Source organism: Dama dama, chromosome 12 (genome assembly GCF_033118175.1).
Source record: "Dama dama isolate Ldn47 chromosome 12, ASM3311817v1, whole genome shotgun sequence".
Classification (NCBI taxonomy): domain Eukaryota; kingdom Metazoa; phylum Chordata; class Mammalia; order Artiodactyla; family Cervidae; genus Dama; species Dama dama.
Window position 1 is genome coordinate 61,867,964 of NC_083692.1, and position 14,874 is coordinate 61,882,837.

The 14,874-nt window shown below is 35.5% G+C and overlaps 1 protein-coding gene across 1 annotated transcript in view; it reads left to right on the forward strand.

Moving 5' to 3' along the window:
* MDGA2 (MAM domain containing glycosylphosphatidylinositol anchor 2) overlaps positions 1 to 14,874 on the forward strand; it is an 884,707-nt gene that overhangs the window by 538,703 nt on the left and 331,130 nt on the right. The window contains exon 4 of the mRNA XM_061158404.1: positions 8,288 to 8,484. Within this exon, the coding sequence (XP_061014387.1) occupies positions 8,288 to 8,484 (197 nt within the window). The remainder of the gene's footprint in view (positions 1 to 8,287; positions 8,485 to 14,874) is intronic.

The following is a 14,874-nucleotide window of genomic DNA, read 5'->3' on the forward strand; positions in this document are numbered from 1 at the left end:
ATACAGCGAAGAGAAAGAATAAAAGACTGTGTGTGATTAATCATGAGTTGAAGGTGATATGTGAGGATAAGAGAGTGTCTTTACAGAATATAAAGAAAGTCTTATCTTCTTTAGCCAGAGGTTATAAAAGCTGCTAATAAGGCATAGAACTTATTTAAAAGTATAGCAGAATTCCAGAGAAGTGTGAATCCTCAGCCTCAGCAAATCGGCCAACCCAGGATCTGAACCCCAGCTGGGAATAAGTAGAACCCTGACTAGGAGAGGTAGGCTGTATCTGGGTTTATGGTCTCAAAGATGTTGAAAACCTAGATTTTCTTAAACATTGTGGACCTACATAAATGTACCGTTTCTTCTAATTGGAGGGTATAACTTCCATCCCGCTTAAAGATGTTGCAGAATGTTCTTCCTTTTGTGGTAATATATACCCTTCTTAGGGTTTCTTACCTTCGTTTCTTACCAGCAAATTAGTATGTAGGGTCAACAGATGACATGGTCTGGCATGGAAATGCTTGGTTTCTAAGCGAGAGGAAGAGCCTATGCTATGCTTCAAATGAGCTGCAGACCCTATCCAATATTTGCTAGTAAGAATCAAGAGAGTACTCAGGGAGTAGGATCCTGAGGCTGCTGTTCCAAGTGGGACTGACAGTAAGACTGACTAAGATTAGAGATGGAGAATAAGGTCAAGTAGAGAGAAAGAATAAGGGTTTATTGATATGGGAGCATTCTCCCATGATATAAGATGCAGACCCTAGCCAGGATTGCAGGAGATAGTTGCTGCTGTTAGGATGGTGTTTGGAAGCTTGGGGAAAGCAGTGAGCCCCACAAAAAGAAGCATATGTGCCACAACTACTGTGTATATAGAATAAAATGAGATCAAAAGACCCATATGTAAGCTTCCTAGAGTGAGTTTACCAGTTAGAGCCTAAAAATGTCATCAACTCAGTATATTTTATGTAAAGGCTCAAAAGACACATTTATTTAATCAATAGGAATGTGCTGATGACTGAGATGCAGGTATCACTGAGACTTAGGGGTGAATGTTCTTTGCAGACAGATGTTCATAGTAGGAGATGCTGTTACAGAATTGGTCTTCCTGATACCAGTGGGATGCTGGGATTACAGAATAATAGAGGGGAGGTGACAGCTCAAATGCATCCAGACTCACAGAGAGCTGCGGGTGTGTGTGCGCACGTGCGTTCATGTGCCCGGTTGCTTAATGGTGTTCAACTCTTTGCATCCCTTTCATTGAACTTTCCAGAATACTGGAGCTGGTTGCCATATCCTACTCCAGGGGATCCCTCTGACCCAGGGATCTAACTTGCATCTCTTAGTCTCCTTCATTGACTGGTGGATTCTTTACCACTAGCACATGTGGGGGGCCCACAGAGAGCTCTAAAGATGGTCGATAGAACATAGCATCCCTTGGGGCAAAATAAGTGGATAGTCAACAAGGGTATTGTCCAATATACACAGTTAAAACAGGTGGATAATCAGGAGTCTGAATATGGTGATATAATAAAAAGTCAAGACTCCTTGTTCAGTTGTTGAACATGGTAATTTTCAGACCAGTGTCCTGAAGTGCCAGTCATGCATTGGGTTTTGTTGTATCTACCAAGCACTCAGTCATAAAATAGGGCAGGCTACCAGTAGTCCATCATCATATGGAAGTGGTACATCTAAGATGAGGCATGGCCAGGGCAAGAGTGTCCAGGTAAGCAGTACAAGCAAGTGCCCAGACCCCCATGACAGCTATCAGTCTTTTGCCAGTTTCTCTCTCTAAAATCATAATGACTATATAGAGGGTCTCTTTTGAAATAATAGTAGGGCAAAAAGGCTAAGCTTATTTCATAATGAGTCAGCTCAGTACATGTATGCAGGCTGGAAATTGGATTGTTATTTCAGGAGAACCCCACTCTGTGATGTCCTTGATAGACAGGTAATAATGGAAAATTATCTCAGTGGATAGAACTTTGACTTGGGCACTGTACCTGGTCAGTCATTTTGAGTGAACAGGGGAGATATGTTCAAGCATTTGGATGGACCTGTGGGTGTGCCATGAAGTATTGAGCATTTGTATTTCGTGTTAATGAGCACCAAAAATTATCTACCATAGAAGCAGCACAAAATAATGAAGTTGACAGAGTAATGCAGACAGTTGATACCAACCAGTTTCTGTCATTGGCTGCCCATAGTTGGGATAACAGACTCATGAAAAGAATAGCTACAAAGATAGGGAGAGAGGCTATGCATAAGTTTTAAATTTCGGTTATCATTCATGAAGTTTGGCCTGTCTAATGTCACTGCTGCTGCTGCTAAGTCGCTTCAGTCGTGTCCGACTCTGTGCAACCTCAAAGACGGCAGCCCACCAGGCTCCTGTCCCTGGGATTCTCCAGGCAAGAACACTGGAGTGGGTTGCCATTTCCTTCTCCAGTGCATGAAAGTGAAAGTAAAGTCAAGTCACTCAGTCGTGTCTGACTCTTCAGGACCCCATGGACTGTAGCCTACCAGGCTCCTCCATCCATGGGATTTCCCAGGCCAGAGCACTGGAGTGGGTTGCCATTGCCTTCTCCTGTAATGTCACTACTGAATATCTAATCTGGCAACAATAGACACCACTTCTTCATGATAAAGCGTTATCATACATCAAGAATGCCAAGCAGTAGATTATATTAGAATTTTTTTATCCTGAAAATGACAGTGTATCATTTTGATTGAATTCGATACGTACTCTGAGTATGAACTTTTCTTCTGACCTTAGCCAACATCAGTCCTATCCAAAGACTTTTAGAATGTTTTATTCTCAATACATGATCCTACCTAAATGCCCACGGGACCAGAAGCAAATTTTATAGCAGTTAAGATGTAGCAGTGGGGACATTGCTGTGGGAATCTCTAGTCATATCATATTCAATACCACCTAAAAAATTAACTTACTAGAGTTATAGAATAGCCTTTGGAGGAGGCATCTAAGTCTTGGAGAGACAATATCCAGTAAGGAATGGGTGCCATCTTCCGAGATGCAGTATACATCCTAAATCAATGACCGTCATTACATGATGCTTTTATTTCCATTTCTTTCTTTCTTTTTTGGGGGGTGAGGAGTGTTGGTGGAATACATAGGTTCCAGAATTAAGTAGAGACCCTACTTACTACCATCATGTTCGGTGATCCTCTTGGGGAATCTATCTTTCCTTCCCCACAATGCTGGTTTCTGCCAGTTTAGATGTTCTAGTTCTCAGAAAGGGAAAAAACTTTTCTTAAATGATACTGAAAGAGTTCCATTAATCTTCAAGAGTTGGCTGCTGTTACTCTAGGCTTCCTGTGTCAGGAAATAGCAGATGCAAGGAATCACCATTCTGGAAGGAGTAACTGGCCCGTATGGTCAGCTTGAAGGTAAGATTGTTGTTATACAACAAGGCAGTAAGAATATATTCCTTACCCAGTTGATTCACTGAGTCATTTCTTGCTATTCTATTGTCCAAATTTGGTGGTAAACAGACAAATGCATCACTAATGGCTTGAGAAGAGCGTGCTTACCAGGGGCTCAACATCCCCCGTGACAAAGATCTGGTGGTCTCACTAGGTAAACCACTTATATCAAAAGATGTACTAGCCTAGGATGAGAGCGATCTAGAATGGTAATAGTAGAAGGAGATGATAACTATCATCCCACCATGGTTTCTTTTAAAAAGATTCCCCAGGACAGGTGACTCTCGAGAATCCTGGAATAGCTTTTCTCAGATACAGTGACTTTTCGTGTCTGGCAGGTAGATCTGAGTGGATGCTGAAGTGCACCCCCAGATCCTTTCCTCAGGGCTGAAGCACTTAGTCCGACAGCCACTAAAACTTTTAACACTGATGACTGTCAGCCAACTCCTTCTCTAGAAATTATCCCAAGCCAGACAGAACTGCCCCTTCCAAAGTTGAGGAGAACAGGACACTTGCCAGGACTGGTTGATGAGGGAAAGAGTTGAAGTATAAAGGTTTAGCTTCCTTGTCTTAAGGCGGTACAGCCCCTCCAGTTTGGGAGGACCTCAGGGCCCCAAATCTTCTCTAGAGCTACTGCGAAACTTAGATGCAACTGCTGTATTGTTCCACTGTCCTTAAGCAGTCTACTTCCTTCACTCCCCGACGAGTGTTGAAGATAATTTCCACTGCACTTTCTGGACACATATCTCTGTCTTAGAGTTTCTCTTCCAAGAAACTTGACCTAAAGCAAGGACACGCATTCAGTCTATATTCAGTAATAATAAAGAATATATATTAAACATATTTTTAAAGGATGTATATTTCTGTGTCACTTAAACTATCCTGTATGTATATGTGTATGTGTACATAAACATATAATCGTACTTGAAATATTTTTTTTAGCCATGCTATTATTTGACTTGTCTAACAGAAATCTTGTTTTTGACTTGTTTGGTTTTATTTGTTTGCTACTTTCACTATTACATGTCTTTAGATTTTTAAAATAGTAATAAAAATAGCAGACAGAAATGTCTTATACTGTACAGGAAGGTAACCCTGAGTGGCAAATTTGTTTTTAAGTGTGAAAAAAAAAATCATCCTGGAGTTTTCTGAAATAGAAATTCCTAAACATGGGTGAATCTAACAGGTAATTCTGCCAATACAATGTTCTGTAAACCATTGTCATAGGATTGGATTCTCACCTGAAACTCATCCAAGTCAGGGAAGAGCACGTTTAAAGGACTGTTCAGCTTTGGTCTCTTCTGACTGTAATTATGGACACCACTACCTAATGTGAAAAGAGCTAGGGATGCATAAATGAATGGAAGTTGAAAAGTACAATACTATTAACTATTTAGAACCCAAAGAGAGTTACCATTGTTACCCTGTTTCCCATTCAAATCTGTTTTGTTCCACAACTTTCCAGCTTCAGATTTTTTTTTAACAATATAACACAGTTCATATCTCTAAAAAGAAACTGTAACTAATAGAAATTATGTTTTGAACAAGAGAAAATAAGTTGTTTACCACGGACTCACAGTACCTTTTTTTCAATCCACTAAGATGGAATTCAGCTCATCCGTCTCCTGTAGGATTTGATTTATATGTAAAAAGCCTAATCATCAAATAAGAGGCCATTTGATGGAATTTAAAGACCTTTAAACAGGTCATGGTAATGATGCTGGGATCCCTAAATACTCCAGCTTATTAAAACCAGGCATATATTCCTCTACCGCTAATAGAATGAATAAAAACTGAAAGTTCCTATAGCTTTTCCAAAAAACCAGCAGTTGTTCTCTAAATATTCACTACTAAAATTAGAGGCCATTGAGGTAGCTGTGAAAATATTCTAATGTTGGAAAAAAATAAGAATATTGCAAAACTAGAGATCTAAGTAGGGCTGTCAAGCAATTCATATTGGAAAAAAGCTTTTTAAAAACTGGGTAAATTTGGAATTTTTTTCTTTACTTTGATTCCTTAAGGAAGCACTTAGTTTTCCATTTTAGTTGCCTTTTTATTATTTTAACACATAATTATAAACTTTTTGTGTGTGTTTATTTTAGTTGAAGTATAATTGACATATAGCATTATATTATTTCCAAGTATACAATATAATGATTCCAATTTGCATACATTGTAAAATGATTGCCACAATAATTCTAGTTACCATCTGTCACCATACAAAGTTACAAATTTGTTTTCTAGAACTTTTAAGATTTACGCTCTTAGAAAGTTTCAAACACACAATAAAATTTTTTTAAAGCTGATACAGTCCTTGATTTCTTTTTCTCTTAAGAACCTGTGATATGCTGTATCAGAGGTTGGTAATCCATGCAGACTATGGCCCATGAGCCAAATCTGGCTGTGGCGCATACATTTGTAAATGAAATTTTATGAAACTCAGCAACCTTCAACTTTCATTCATTTACCTGTTGTCTTTGGATGCTTTCCCATTATAATGATAGAGTTTATCACAGTTGAGGTAAAGACTGTGTGAACCACAAAGTGCAAGATATTCATAAATTGTTTCCAGAAGATATCGGTTAAACCCTGTCGTGGATACTGGAGAAGGAAATGGCAACCCACTCCAGTATTCTTGCCTGGAGAATCCCATGGACAGAGGAGCCTGGCAGGCCATGGTCCGTAGGGTCACAGAGAGTTGGATACGACTGAAGTGACTAAGCACGCACGTCATGGATACCCCTTTTTAAAATTAATTTTTATTGGAGTATAGTTCCTTTACAATATTGTGTTAGTTTCTGCTGTAAGACAAAGTAAATCACATATATATCCCCTCAATTTTAGATCCCATTCTCACAGAGCATCTAATAGAATTCCCTGTGCTATACAGTAGGTTCTCATTAGTTATTTTATATATATTAGTGCATTTGTGTCAATTCCAATCTCCCAACTCATCCCACCCCCTCTCCCCCTTTTGGTATCCATGCATTTGTTCTCTCCCTCTGTGTTTTTATTTCTGCTTTGCAAATAGTTCAGCTGTATCATTTTTTTCTAGACCACACATATAAGTGATATTATATTTGTTTTTTTTCTTTCTGACTTACTTCAAACAGTATGACATTCTCTGGGTACATCCATGTTGCTGTGAGTGATATTAATTCTTTTTAATGACTGACTAATATTCCATTGTATATATGTACCCACATCTTCTTTATCCGTTCCTCTGTTGATAGACATTTAGGTTGCCTCCATGTCCTGGCTATTATAAATAGCTCTGCAATGAACATTGGAGTGCGTGTATTTAATATCTTTTTGAATTATGTTTTTTTCTAGGTATATGCCCAGGAATGGGTCATCTGGTAGTTCTATTTTTGTTTTTTGAGGAACCTCTATACGTTTCTCCACAGTGAGTGTATCAATTTACATTCCCACCAAAAATGTAGGAGGGTTCTTTTTTCTCCACACCCTCTTCAGAATTTATTATTTGTAGATATTTTGATGATAGCCATTCTCACTGATGTGAGGTGATACTTTATTGTAGTTTTGATTTGCATTTCTCTAATAATTAGAGATGTTAAGAATCTTTTTGTGTGGTTTTTGGCCATCTAGATGTCTTCTTTGGAGAAGTGTCCATTTTTTGGTAGATCTTCCCCTCATTTTTTGACTGAGCTACTTATTTTTTGATACTAAATTGCATGAGCCATTTTTATATTTTGGAGATTAATCCTTTGTTGGTTGTTTTGTTTGCAAATATTTTCTCTAATTTGAGGGTTGTCTTTTTGTTTTGTCTATGGTTTCCTTTGCTGTGCAAAAGCTTTTAAGTTTAATTGCATCCCATTTGTTTACTTTCGTTTTTATTTTCTAGGAAGTGGCTCAAATTTACATCGAGTGTTCTGCCTCTGCTTTCCTCTAAGAGTTTTATAGGGTCTAGCCTTACATTTACATCTTTAATCCATTTTGAGCTTATTTTTGTGTATTATATTAGGGAGTGTTCTAATTTTATTCTTTTACTTGTAGCTATCCAGTTTTCCCAGCATCATTTATTGAAGAGACTGTGTTTTATCTATTGTGTATTCTTGCCTCTTGTTGTCATAGATTAGGTTACCATAGGTGTGTGGGGTTATCTTTGGGCTTTTTATCTTGTTCCATTGATCTGTATTTTTGTTTTTATGCCAGTACCAAACGGTCTTGATTGCTGTAGCTTTGTAGTATAGTCTGAAATCAAGGAGTCTAATTCCTGTGTATCCCTTCTTTAGGATGTATGTAAAACAGCAAAATTTTAGTTCCAATATTCAGTAATAGAAATATTAATGCATTTTAAGAGTACCTTCTGCTAGTACATTTTAAATCAGCCAAAGTGGAATATAAAATCTGATATGAAGGAAAATTTAATCTGGCACAAGTTCATATTTTCTTACTACAAAGGTTATAATAATTTATAAACATAAATTATTTTATTTTTAAAATATATGTTATGAATAATTGGAAAAAGAAGTACGGTAAAGTTAAGAGTCAACTGAGATGCTTGGAAATTTTTTCTATGACTATAATTCATTGGCTAACCTCCTGAATTTTCTGATCTCTCTCTTGGAACTCTGTTTTATGTGGCTGTTGACAATGTATTAGAAATATGTAGTCATTTGTACTATTTCAGCAAATAGAGATCTTAAGAAGCAATTATTATTTGTCTTTACCTTCTATCACTAGAAATTTCTCTGCAAATGAGTTCAATGAACTCAATGAAAAAGAGTCAAGTTAAAAGTAATACATTCAATTAAGAAAATTAACCTTGGTTGAGTTTTATATGTTCAGTACTGTATAGCCATATAACTCATAACACTATTTTTATGTTTTCTAGATTTGGATGATCCAGTAGTAACTGTTCATCAAAGTATAGGTGAAGCTAAAGAACAGTTTTATTATGAGAGAACAGTGTTCCTCCGGTGTGTTGCCAATTCCAATCCACCTGTGCGGTACAGCTGGAGACGTGGCCAGGAGGTATTACTACAAGGATCTGATAAAGGCGTTGAGATTTATGAGCCCTTCTTTACCCAGGTAGGAACTGAGGTAATAATATTTCCACCCCACTCTGCTGGATACTTTCCTAACTCTGGCAGCATTGCAATACTTCAAATATTTTTCTATTTGAACAGATAGATTTTTAAAAATAGCAATATATATTTAGTTGAAAGTTCAGAGAACTCAAATAATGAAGTTTTTCATGTAGTAGTTACATGTATCAAGTTACCTCTTGAAAACAAGTTAAATGAATGTATCCTAAATATTTCTTTGTCCATAGATTTATCTGGTTTTGGTTTTAGGGGAAAAAAATCTATCAAATTTTTTTTTGTTCTTTCTCAATTTTGGCTTAGTTTAAGAATAGAATCATAATTATGTAAAAGTTAATATATCTTAGTCATTAAAAACTTATTTAATAAAAAGAACATTTGAATTAATTTTATGTAGAGTACATGTAATATGGAACATTCTTCTGTAATGAATTTTTTAAAAATTTTATTGAAGTGTAGTTGATTGAATTAATGATTCTTGAGGAAGACACGGAAGTTGTGGAAATTTTTGAATGCTGTAATTATAAAGATATTTTTTGACATTTAGAAAAGAACACAAACCTAACTAACAAAGAAAAGATGTTATATTAAAAAAAAATGTACTTGGAAAAAGTTTCAAAATAATTGTGACTATTATTTTTTTAATTATATAGGTAACAAGAAAAACAAGAATCAGACTACACTGTTAAAGTTTGAGGCATCAAATATCCATAAGGAGAGAAATATATAACTAAATTTAAAATATTATAAATATTCTAACTTCAGAATGTTAAAGAGTTTTACATTTCACATCCCAGCTCTCTAATGATATAAGATTATCCTGAGATTATAAATTTTCCATCATCCCATTTTTTATTAAATACAGCAGTAAATCCATATTGCAGTTCATTATGCAATTTTTACTAAAATTCATTGTTTTTAGTTAGCAAAATAACTTAAAAATTTGTTAACACTATTTAGTAGCTTGATATCCCTAAGGTTAAAAAATCTGAATAAATGATCACCTATCATCTATTTGCTTCTTCTATTGCCAGCTTCTTTTAAAATATAGATGTTGTTAAAATTAAGAAAGCATAATTGTCGGTTCATATGATATTACCATACTAAGCAATTCTAAACACATATTCACTAAATACTGAAGCAATGTAGGCAGCTTCTTACTTGCAGAAGGGTCTTGTCACTTAAAAATAAACACATGCGTCTTGCCCAAATTTGGGGGAAACTTTTATGTTTTCCAAGTAATTAATAATTTGTTTTAAAGTTATTAAATAAGCACAATCAAATTTTTCATTCATTCCTTTAAATTTGTTGCTGTTTGTGTGTTAGCACTCAAAAAATGGATCTTAAGGAAGCTCTCAGACTAGTAACTGTTGATTCTGCCTTTTAAAAGTTACTTATTTTCTCTTCCTTCTTTATTTTTCTCCCACCCTTTATGAGAAAAGAAACTTTTTCGTTTGAACATTTCAATCCTGATACTTTCTTTGATATAAATATTATACTGTGCTGCATAACAGATGTTTTTTCTGCTTTTTACTGTACTTGGAACTCTGCTGTTTGGACCCTCTGAATTAATTATCTTAAAAAAGTGTTTAAGAAACAAATTGTTCTTAAAATTTTGTGCTCTGGATTCACCTGCTTAGCTGATAATTGCCAATAGCATATAATTTTAGCTTCCATTTTAAAATGTCTTTCCTGCCTTTGGTTACTTGATTATTTTATCTCACCTCCTAAAATGGCTAAGTATTTATATCTGTCTTAAAAATTATGTAGAAGAAAGAAATGTTTCAATATTTTTATGTTATATATGTACTTAATTTGTTAATATTAAGTGTATTTTTTGTAGGCAAGATTGACAAAACTCTCAAACAGCAGTACATGGAAAGTACTTATGACCACAGAGAATGTTGGCTTTCTAATTGACAAATGCTATTAATTGTCTTTCTTCATACGACACAAGCTGATATGTTGCACACAAGTCCAAGTATTGCGGCCTACAAGTACATTTTTGGTCTTGCTCCACCTTGTTCTTGCTCATCTAAGCTCCTAACAGTGAACCTCATTCACTGTTCTGGTCACACCCTCTATAGACTTGCCCAGGGTCTGCATGTTCTTAATTCCTCCAATTAGAATGCTATTTAGATAACATGGCAGGGATCTTCTTAACACTGAGAACTCATCACCTGAGAAAGGCTTTCCCTGACAGATCTATCTGAAGTGACATCTCTCCCCTTTCAGTTACTCCTCCTTAAAACTCAGTTTTTTGTTTTTTTGGTTTTATTTTTTTCTACAGCACTAAAATTATAAAATTATCTTATTTGTGTATCTGGGCATAAACTCAATAATTATAGTGACTTTGTCTTTTCAATAACTCACATGGTACCTGACACATGGAAGAATCTCACTGAACATATTGAGCCAATATTCCCATGAAGATGTCTGGATTTTTAACTAAGGAATGTGTGCTTAGTCACTCAGTTGTGTCCTACTCTTTGTGACCCCATGGACTACAGCCCGCCAGGCTCCTCTCTCCATATAATTCTCCAGGCATGAATACTGGAGTGGGCTACCATGTCCTCCTTCAGGGGATCTTCCCAACCCAGGGATCAAACCCAGGTCTCCTGCATTGCAAGTGGATTCTTTACCATCTGAGCCACCGGGGAAGCCCAAGGAATAGTTAGATTTATTAGTAAATCCTGAAACACTCTCTGTAACTCTACTTCTTTTTCCCCACTAAAGAAAGCTCAGTGAAATGTGAATCAGAATGATATTAAAATTAAATCAATTTTAGTGTATTTAATATCTGAACTGTTGATGATTTTCTTGCTGTAATTTTTAATTGATTTCTAGTCTAATTTCACTGGGTGGGAAACTTTCAGTCCTTAGAAGTTGAGACTTGCCTCTGATGTACCTCCATGAATGACCCTTATGCAGCCACAAATTGTGATTCCAAAATTGTTCAGCTTCAGTTGGGTCATATTTGTTAATTTGGTTGTTCAGGTATTCCACATATTTCCTGATTTTTTTGTGTCTGCTCTTCTAAAAGTTGTTGAGAGTATTTAGTTAATGTCTATGACTATGACTGTGGATTTGTCTCTTTCATCTTCATTTTTATCAATTTATGCTTTATATATTTTGAAAATATATTGCTAGAACTTGTAGAATTAGAATTTTTATATCTTCTTAGTGGATTATCTGGAGAAGGAAATGGCAACCCACTCCAGTATTCTTGCCTAGAGAATCCCGTGGACAGAGGAGCCTGGTGGGCTGCTGTCCATTGGGTTGCACAGAGTCGGATATGACTGAAGTGACTTAGCGTGCATGCACGCATTGGAGAAGGAAATGGCAGCCCACTCCAGTGTTCTTGCCTGGAGAGTCCCAGGGACGGGGGAGCCTGGTGGGCTGCCGCCTATGGGGTCACAGAGTGGGGCACAACTGAAGTGACTTAGCAGCAGCAGCAGTGGATTATCTGAGCATATTATCTTTCTGATATTATATCTTCCTTATCACTCAGAAATGTACTACTGGCAGTGCTTCTTGCCTTAAGTCTGTTTTGTCTGTCATTAATTTAACTATACACACTTTCCTTTGGTTGGTGGTCCTCTTTAAGGGGTGGGGAAGAGTAGTAAATATTCATCTCTTTACTTTCAAACTTCATTTTTGCAACACATTGCTTATAACCAGAATATAGATTTTTGTTGTTGTTTTAAGCCAGTGGAACTATCTTAATTTTTAGTACATTTAATCCAATGACTAATATTAATTTCTTTTTTTTTTCTTACCATGTTAGGCTCTTCTTTTATTTACCTCTCTCTCTTTTTGCCTTCTGAATTTATCAGATATTTAAATTATTCCATTTTATCATCTATTTAACTAAAATTTAAAATTATCTTAATAGCTTTTATTGGTTACCTTAAAAAATTACAGCATGCATGCTTAATTATTACTTTAGCACTTCTTCAAGAATGATAGAACTTTAGAATAGCTTAACAATATTTGCCCTTTTAATATTTTATGCTATTTTTTGTCTAGTACTTAAATTCTACATATATTTTAAAATCAACAAGATTTCTTTTGTTCTTTGAAATAATCATTATTCATTTAAATTTACCAATATATGTCCTTTTTTCCACTTTGCGTTGACTTATGTGTAAGGAAACCTTTGAGCTTCAGTTTTTGCAGTTGTATATACATGTGTTCTAGCAACATTTATTGAAAAGGTCTTTGTTTCATCACTGAGTTTCCTTGTCACTTATATTGAAAATCAATTGCCCCTAGGTATTAGAATGTTTCTGAGCTATTTATTCTGTCCCATTGATTTATATGTCTGTCTTTATTTAAATACCACACTGTTAATTCTTATAGCTTTATAACAAGCCTTAAAATGAGAAAGAATAAGTCCCTTAACCATGTTTGTCTTTTTCAAATTTGTTTTAGATGATTTTACTTCTTTGTATTCCCACTTAAGTTTTAGAATCATCTTGATTTCTGAGGAAAGTGTGATAAGATTTTGAGTGAAGTTTTGTTGAATCTATAGATCAATCTGAGATATTAAAGTTATGGAACTGAGGATGATTGATATTGGCAATGTATTAATACCAAACAAGAAAAATCTCATCTGCTCCATTTTGGTTTTACCTCTCTATTATGTGTAGTATTGTTCTATGAAAATTCCAGAGCATATGTAAGATTTTCCAATACCATTTTTTTTTATTTTTTAGATACTTCTTTGAGTATGTTCATGTATATATTGATATTTATCATAAATGCATAGGAAGCTAATCATTTATTTAAGAAATTCTCAAGGGTTTCTTTAAAACAAATGCCTCTTGGGTTAAGGCGTGCGTGCATGCTCGGTGACTCTGTTGCATCTGACTGTTTGTGACCTCATGGACTGTAGCCCACCAGGCTTCTCTCTCCATGGGGTTATTCCAACCAGGACACTGGAGTAGGTTGTGATTTCCTACTCCAAGGGATCTTCCCGACCCAGACATTCAACCTGAGTCTCTTGAGTCTCCTGCATTGGCAGGCCAATTCTTTACCACTGCACCACCTGGGAAGCCAGTTATTGTTTTGTTTCTCCAGTGGTCCATAGTGTGTTTACATTTGTGTAGGAAACACACATGCAGATGCCCACTGAACTATCTGGTACTGTAAATATGTGATCTGTGGGGGCTAGTGTGAAAAAAGTAACTGGTTAGGCTTGCTGTGTATGCCCGCTCTTTAGAAAACAATATACGACCTGCTGTTGCCAGAGTTTTATATCTGACCATCAGGGCTGCCATTTTGAAGTTCTGCTTGAGTCCACAATTTCTTTAGGAGGAGAAGACACATATGATAACATTACTACTTTTGTATAATTGTGAATATAGGGAAATATAGAATAAGCAGGATTTCTCTAAAAGTTATCTTATATGAAAAAAAAAAAAAAATTAGAATCAACACATTGAGAATTCCACGGCTCATTCCAGCCTCTAGGGCACATTTTTATAATACAGACACATAAAATGTAAAGAACATTTATTTACAGGGAAAGAACATTTATTAACCCCTGAATTTATTTGATAACAAACAGCTTTCTCTTTAGTACCTTCTAGCTGCGTTGGAAATTTGGAAGTGTGGTGAACTGTGATCATCCAGGAGGAGAAAGGAACACCATAGATACAGCTTGTGGTCTTTATTTTTACAATGATAAAACAAACATTTTATGTAGATTCTAATTTACAAAGTTAATCATATCTAGTTGTTTTTCCCTACATTGAAAGGTAACCCAAACATTTCTAAGTAACTATTCAGAATTGTGTAATTGAAATGAAAGCATCAACTATTTGGGTTGTATATCATAGTTGCTTTAGATTTAAAATTAATTTTGCTTTGTATCCTTAAAATACTTCCCAATATTGAGGTTTTTTTTTTTTTTTTTTTGCCTTCCTGTAATGACTTTGAGTTCTTAATGAGATAGGAATGATATTTAGCAATACTTTTCTTTTTGCTTATCAGGCTACTATGTATGTATATATATTCTTATGTGTTAATGATTTCTTAGACTATTGTTTCCCAAAAACTGCTATGTGTACTTTATTAGGAAAAAAATTTTCCATTTTAGTTTTGTTTGTATTGGAGCACTGCAGTGATATTTTAATTTATTTTCATAGACCCTAAGGCCTCTGTGGCTACATAGTGTAAATAAGATCCAGTTAAAAATGATTGAGATCTGTTTCGTACAAGATTCAGGCAACTCTCTATCAGAGATACAGAGGTTACTAGGCAAGGCTTCTCCTAAGTTTGATATTACAGGGATAAATCAAAGAGAACATTCTAGATGGAAAGCAATAGCTTATATAATATACAGAACGATGATAATATCTTCAAAGATTGG